Genomic DNA, 8,163 nt, shown 5'->3' with positions numbered 1-8,163 from the left:
ATAAAAACACCACAGTTAATTTAAATCAAGTTGTTTATTGTACTAAATGACAAAAAAAATACAAAGCTGATCAAAAGCAAAATCAGCTAACATAGTTACCACCATTTTATAAAACTGGATAAAGGCATAAGATTACAACAAAAACTCACATCAAAACTGAACACGTGGGAACACAATAAGCTGTCATTTAAACCACTTTCATAACCTTGTGGCTTAATTCTGAAACAAACATGAGGGGGAGAAAAAAAATTATACATTTTATGTTTTAATGGTTACAAACAAGGGGAGTCTGAACGCGTGGCTGGCTCTAGCTAGCTTGCCCACTGTAGCTCCAATCAAGGGGGGGGGGGGGGGGGGGGGTTTAAAAATCAGTGCAGCCCACAATAATGTTTAATTCAATTTATTTCCCCGCTTGCTGGGCCTGGCGTCTCAGCAGAACATAGATCTTCTCTTTGATCCAGTCTTTGTTGTACGGCTGGTAGGTCTGTGTGTCAGCCCGGTACCTGTACAAAACAGAAGACATTCACAAGTTTTTATATACACATGAATTATGTCTCAAGTATGTTCTGATTGGTTAAATGATGAATAATTCTCAAAATCGGACAGTAGTGGTGGTTATCATTTAAATCACAGGTATATGGTCCCCTGCAAAAGTATTTGAACACCAAGGCCAATATTTTTGTTTTTGGACATTTGGGTTTGAGATCAAAAGATGAATGAGACAATAGATCAGAATTTCAGCCGTCATTTCCTGATATTTTCATGTAGATGTGTTAAACAACTTAGAACATGGCACCTTTTGTTTGAACCCACCTATTTTTCAAGTGAATAAAAAAAAAAACTGAACATGTGACTGACAGGTGTTTCTTGTCATCCAGGTGTGCTCTGTTGGGTTGGTTGTTTAAACAATTAATAGTTCTGAATGTCTACTCTTGGGTTTCACCTGTGAACCAACATGAACTCCAGAGAGCACTCTATGGAAGAAAAGCAAGCCATTCTGAAGCTGAGAAAAGAGGGAAAATCTCCCAGAGCCAGTGCACAAGCATTGGCCATAGCCAATACAACAATTTGAAATACAAAAGAAATAAACCATTGATGAACTAACAACCAGGAATGAACAGGTTGGCCAAGGAAACATCCAAAAAAAATAAATAAATAAATAAATAAATAAATAAATAAATAAATAAATAAAAAACCCAGCAACGAATCTGTGATATCAACTTTCGACAGGGCAGGGGTGAAGTCATCAAAATCCACCATTCGAAGGAGAGTTCGAGAGGCCACACCACAAGATGCAAACACTCATCAGAATTAAGAGTCAGAAGATTGGAATTCACAAAGAAACACAGATGTTCTGGAACCAAGATTAACCTCAAAAAGACCAAAGTGTGGAGAAAGAAAGGATCTGCTCATGACACAAAACATACGAGCTCATTGGTCATGTGTGGTGGAGGTAGCTTGGGCTTGCATGGCTGCTTCTGGAACAGGCTCACTAATTTTTATTGGTGACGTAACTCATGATGGTAGCAGCAGAATAAATTCAGAAGTTTACAGGAACATTTTGTCTGACAATTTACAGAGAAATGCATCCCAACTAATTGGGAGGAACTTCATCATGCAACAAGACAATGACAAAACACACTGCCAACTCAACAAAGGGCTGGGGGGGTGTAGAAGGTTTTAGACTGACCAAGTCAATCACCAGACCTTAACCCAATTGAGCAGCATTTCACCTCCTGAAGAGGAGAAACTCCTCAAAACAAACAACTGAAAAAAGCAGCACTACAAGCCTGGAAAACATCACAATGCATTTGTAAGAATTTGCAAGAATGCATTTGATGCAGTTATTGCAAGCAAGGGATATGTAGTCAAATATTAAGTGTCATTTACTTTAAAACAATACTTTTGCATGACTAAAAATTGGGTGCTCTGCCACCAAAAGTTCCATGTTCCAAGTTGTTTAACACATCTAGATTCGAGTATCAGTAAATTAAATATTCACCTTTTGATCTGAAACTCAAATGTCTTCTGTGTATAGCACAAAAAAGAACTGGCCTTGCTGTTCCAATACTTATTAATTTCATGAAATAGAAGACAGGCTGGTGTGACTAGGAAAGAGGGTACAAATGCTATAGCTTCTGCAACATACACGATAATATCAAATACACTGACATTCTACATTACTATATGTGACTAAAAAAGGTTAGAGAATGATGCATCATTCTTCAGCTGATAAAATAAAAATGCAATCACTGGCAAACAGCTGTGGTGTAAGAGGAATCAAACACTTGAGGAAAATAATAAATTTTAGGGTGGTAACAGGTACTCCACTTCATGTTCATCCGCATCACACCACTCCGTTGTTGATTCCCCCCCAATATAACTACACCCCACTTATAGTGGGGGAAATAAGTATTGGACGCGTCAAATTTTTATTTATTTTTTTCAGTAAATATATTTCTAATGAGGCTATTCACACGAAAATTTTCACCAGACATCAGAATTAACTAAAGAAATCCAAAGAATTCACAACATTAAAGTCCATAAATTATGTGTAATAAAGTGGAATGACACAGGAAAAAAGTATTGAACACGCCAACTGAAATTTATTTAATACTTAGTGGAGAAGCCTTTGTTCGTAATGACAGCTTCGAGACGTTTCCTGTATGAAGAAATTAATTAGCTGCAGTATTCAGATGTGATTTTTAGCCCATTCTTCTAAACATATTGTCTTTAAATCTTGTTCAACTGGATTCAGGTCAGGTGATTGACTGGGCTATTCTAACACCTTGATTTTTTTCCTCTAAAACCAACGGAGAGTTTCCTTTGCTGTATGCTCTGAACAACCCTACCCCATGATGCTTCCACCTCCAAACTTCACTGTTGGTATAGTGTTTTTAAGCTGATGTGCAGTACCATTTCTTCTCCAAACATGGTGTGTAGTCTGACAGCCAACAAGTTCAATTTTGCCCTCATCTGACCAGACTACACCCTCCCAGTACTTCATAGGTTTGTCCAAATGAGTTGTAGCAAACTTTAAACGAGTTTCGACATGCCTTTTCTTTAGTAATGGAGTCTTGCAGGTTGAGTGTGAGCAGTGGAGTGCATTGCCTATTGTTTTTTCTATGACGATGGTACCTGCTGCCTCCAAGTGTTTCTGGAGCTGGAGTGGTCCTTGACTCTTGGGCTACTCTTCTCACTCCCTGGTCAGAAATCTCGTGAGGAGCACCTATGCGTGGCTGGTTGATGACGGAGTGATGTTGGCTCCACTTGCGGAAAATGGACCCAACGGTGCTTACTGAAGGATTCAGAAGTTTTGAAATACGTCTGTATCCAATTCCATCAATATGTTTTGCAACAATAAAGTTGCAAAGGTCTTGGGAGAGCTCTTTGCTTTCACCCATTATGAGAGGTTTCTTGTGTGACACTTTGGTAATAAAAAGGCTTTTTATAGACCATCAATTTACTAACCCAGCTGATTAATTTGCACAGATAAGAGGTATAATTACTTACAGATTTCAGCTGGTTCCTTGCCTTACCTTGGAGAACTGCCTTTTCTTAGTGTTCAATACTTTTTTCCTGTCATTCCACTTTATTACACAACTTTATTTATGGACTTTAATGTTGTGAATTCTTTATATTTCCAGATCTCTTGAGTTGATGCTGATGTCTGGTGAAAATTTCATGTGAATAGCCTCATTGGAAATATATTTACTGAAAAAAAATGTTGACACGTCCAATACTTATTTCCCCAACTGTATTAACCTGAATGGGAGTCCACGGTCATTTAAACCAGACCTCTACTATTAGCTAGACAGATTGGTACATCTCTTCAATAAATGCATCTCTTTCACAGAAAGCGACAACCTGACATTCTAGACCATTTTCCATAGTCCATAAGCAAAAACACAAGATGTAATAACTAATCACTGCTTCAAACTAAACTCTTCAATAACTTTTAAAAGACTGTATTCCTTGAACTTTTTTCAACCAAGTAACAGTTTTACTCTTTTAAAAATAATAATAATAATAATAAATTGTCAGAAAACGGGTACACGGAAGACGTTGTACATGGACATGAGAACAACCCAACGGATTTCAGCTTTTAACATTCAAGATTTGAGGTTTCTTTGTCACATGCACATTTGTAGCAGGTACAAAGTGCAGTGAAATGAAATTCTGAAGATCGTTGCCAGAAAAGTGTAAGAAAGGCAGTGATGTGGAACTTATCCACAATATCTTACAAGTGAGGTAGAATACAATCCCTGCTTGAAGCCTTGTTTGAGCTGAATTAGTGTTTCCTGGGAAGATACTATAATTCAAGCAACTACAAAATGTCTGATTTAAGTACAATACAAATTGGCAACATTGCTCGTTTTCACAAATATTTAAAAGAGGTAGAAAAAAATCGGTCATGTAATAACTAAATCTGATAACCACAGCTGTACACCATGTTTTTTGTCAATGAGTGCTGTGCAAATGTGTTGTCTAGCACCAACATGTACCTCTGGTCTATGAAGTCTCAGAAACACCTCAAGATTGCTCAAACTACCACTTGCACTTACCAGCTAACTTGCAGTAATGATTAGTAACAGACAATAAAAATAATAATAAAAGATTGGCACATGTAGCAGTGTTACAGCTTACCAAAAGAGAAAACACACAAATGACTGACGTAAAGAGAGAAGTAGTGAAATTATGTGCCCCCGCACCACAAAATAAAATACACTATATGGCCAAAAAGTTGACCATCTCCTGACCACCACACCCAAATGTGGGTCTTCTCAAAAATGTTCCCACAAAGTTTAATGGACGCAGTTTTATAGAATGTCTTCGTATGCTGTAGCCTAACAATTTCAAACTATGAACCCCAAACCTGTCCCAGCATGACAATGCCCCTGTGCACAAAGTGAGCTCCATGAAGACATGGTGTGTTAAGGCTGGAGTGGAGGAACTTCAGTGTCTTGCACAGAGCCCTGACCTCAACCCCATTGAACTCCTTTGGGATGAACTGGAGCCTCCTCACACATCATCGGCGACTGACCTCACTAACAAACACAAATCCCCATGCACACACTCCAAAATCTAATGGAAGGACTTCACAGAAGAGTGGAGCTTATTATAACAGCAAAGGGGGAATAAATCTGGAATGGGATGTTCAACAAGAACATGTTCTGTGATGGTCAGGTGTGCACATACTTTTGGCAATATAGTGTACTTTAGCAACAGAAATCAAAATGCCAAAATCAATTCTAACATTAAGCCTCGAATAAGGACCTGGTACAGCCATGGCTTCCTGATTTCTTTTACACAGATACTTACACTAAACAGCTGAGGTCAGCCAGGTCATCAATGAAATCAAACAGCTGGCTGATGTCGTACGTGATGGACGGGCTGTTGGGGTTCATTCTTTTCAGATGCTCCTCGTACATCTTACACACTCCTTTATAAAAAATTTAAAAAATAAAATAAAAAAAAAACACCAGGACGAGAAGATTTTTTTTGGTTTTCAATTAACAGAACCACATTTAGAGATGCACTTACGTTAACTGTTTTTACTTACCCTCCATGCACTCATTCACAGATTCATAATCAGCATACGTTCTTCCCTCTGGTCTTTTGGTCGGCTGAACCAGCAGAATTGTGTGAGACTAAAACACAGACACAATCATTAAAACCCTGTAGTAAATGAACTCAATTGAAAACGTCTGCTCTGGATAAATGAGGGAGTTATTAAAACATTATGGTTATTTTACCGCCATGATAGTACCGTTCATAAAATATTACACATGGTGAATCCCATATTCCTATGAAATCTTATTAAAAGATGTGCAATATATATATATATATATATATATATATATATATATATATATATATATATATATATATATATATATATATCTCATTACTTGATACCGGAAGTAGTGCGCGTAGAAAGTGAGTAGGAAGCCATTTGGGATTCAGCCTGGGACTCGGGCTGTTTGTTAGCCAGCTCGGGAGCTAATGCGCTTTACAAACTAGTTAGCAACTTAACTAGGATACCTAGCTAGTACATAAATTTTGGTTACTTCTCATGTTTAACGACATTTAAAATATCATGATGTTCCCAATGATGTTCTCCAAACTGATCTTTCCTTAAAGCTCGTTAGCGGTTTGTCGATTCGTGACGACGAAGGCACGATGCTAATAGATTACATGGTAGCTAGCTAAAGTGCTCTGATGAAACAGCATACCTTATTAGCAACTGACAGGACAGATAACAACTACATACACACTATTCAATATCAAAATAAAACTGTAATGCGGCCTGACTACGTACCATGTTTAGACCTAAAAGTAGCGAAGACAAGTGAGACTGCTGTTAGCGCTTGAAGCTCTTTTCTACAACAGCTGCGAAGGCATGAACAAAACAAAAGTCTACTTCCGTCGACAATGGTTTGAACCTGTTTTCAAAATAAAGGCCACGATCAGCCTCGCAATCAGAAAAGAATATCAAAAGACGAAGAGAGATTGTCACCACTAGTTACTATTTACCACTTTACTTACTATTTACCACTTTAAATATTTTTTTTAAATGAAAGAAAATACCACAACTCAAGATATATGGGATTATAGCTTCCCTGAGGAAAATTTACTATGGTTATAAACATGCTTAACATAGAATATGTTGATCAAGTGTAATCAATATGTGTAACTAACATTTAGAATTAAAACTTAGAAGCGTAATCTAAAACTGTAAAATACATTCTAATCAGACTATAGTGTCAGTGTGTGTAGAAGAATCCCCTGTTTTACTGCACAGTAGGTGTTTTTCTGTGTCTCTGTATTTCCTGTGTACTGCGTTAGAAGAACCCTGTATTTTCTCTGTACACCTATAAATTCACAGTTAGACATTCACTGAAACTGTGTTTCCAATCTTTTGGAAGCTGGCAAACCAATGACAAAGTACAAGATAAGACTTCCAGAAGATGAGAATCAGGCTGGGACTAAAGCCAGGGAATCATTACAGTATAAGGGTGAATTTGGGGGCAGAGAAAAAACTGTGTCCTGATAAAGTCTTTCAAAAAAATCAAACTGATAGCGTATGCGCCACAAATGTAAGATATATATATATATATACAGTATCTCACAAAAGTGAGTACACCCCTCACATTTTTGTAAATATTTGATTATATCTTTTCATGTGACAGCACTGAAGAAATGACACTTTGCTACAATGTAAAGTAGTGAGTGTACAGCTTGTGTAACAGTGTAAATTTGCTGTCCCCTCAAAATAACTCAACACACAGGCACTAATGTCTAAACTGCTGGCAACAAAAGTGAGTACACCCCTAAGTGAAAATGTGCAAATTGGGCTCAAAGTGTCAATATTTTGTGTGGCCACCATTATTTTCCAGCGCTGACTTAAGTCTCTTGGGCATGGAGTTCACCAGAGCTTCACAGGTTGCCACTGGAGTCCTCTTCCACTCCTCCATGACAACATCACGGAGCTGGTGGATGTTAGAGGCCTTGTGCTCCTCCATCTTCCATTTGAAGATGCTCCACAGATGCTCAATAGGGTTTAGTTCTGAAGACACACTTGGCCAGTCCATCACCTTCACCCTCAGCTTCTTTAGCAAGGCAGTGGTCGTCTTGGAGGTGTGTTTGGGGTCGTTATCATGCTGGAATACTGCATACTGATCATGCTCTTCTTCAGTATGTCACAGTACATGTTGGCATTCATGGTTCCCTCAATGAACTATAGCTCCCCAATGCCGGCAGCACTCATGCAGCCCCAGACCATGACACTCCCACCACCATGCTTGACTGTAGGCAAGACACACTTGTCTTTGTACTCCTCACCTGGTTGCCGCCACACACGCTTGACACCATCTGAACCAAATAAGTTTATCTTGGTCTCATCAGACCACAGGACATGGTTCCAGTAATCCATGTCCTTAGTCTGCTTGTCTTCAGCAAACTGTTTGCAGGCTTTCTTGTGCATCATCTTTAGAAGAGGCTTCCTTCTGGGACGACAGCCATGCAGACCAATTTGATGCAGTGTGCGGCGTATGATCTGAGCACTGACAGGCTGACCCCCCACCCCTTCAACCTCTGCAGCAATGCTGGCAGCATTCATACGTCTATTTCCCAAAGACAACCTCTGGATATGATGCTGAG

At 38.7% G+C, this 8,163-nt stretch overlaps 1 protein-coding gene across 1 annotated transcript; it reads right to left on the bottom strand.

Annotated features, from left to right (window-relative positions):
• Nucleotides 1–19: 19 nt before the first annotated feature.
• erh (ERH mRNA splicing and mitosis factor) lies at nt 20–6,440 on the bottom strand. Its single transcript, XM_017451951.3, has 4 exons — nt 6,323–6,440; nt 5,564–5,651; nt 5,323–5,443; nt 20–503 (listed from the first exon to the last, which is right to left on the bottom strand). The coding sequence occupies exons 1-4, from the start codon at nt 6,323–6,325 to the stop codon at nt 401–403; spliced, it is 315 nt and encodes a 104-aa protein (XP_017307440.1). The 5' UTR covers nt 6,326–6,440; the 3' UTR covers nt 20–400.
• Between the last annotated feature and the right edge of the window lie 1,723 nt (nt 6,441–8,163).

The sequence above is a fragment of the Ictalurus punctatus genome, chromosome 2, assembly GCF_001660625.3.
Source record: "Ictalurus punctatus breed USDA103 chromosome 2, Coco_2.0, whole genome shotgun sequence".
Classification (NCBI taxonomy): domain Eukaryota; kingdom Metazoa; phylum Chordata; class Actinopteri; order Siluriformes; family Ictaluridae; genus Ictalurus; species Ictalurus punctatus.
Note: the sequence above shows the minus strand (reverse complement) of the source record. Positions and strands in the feature narration are given on the sequence as shown.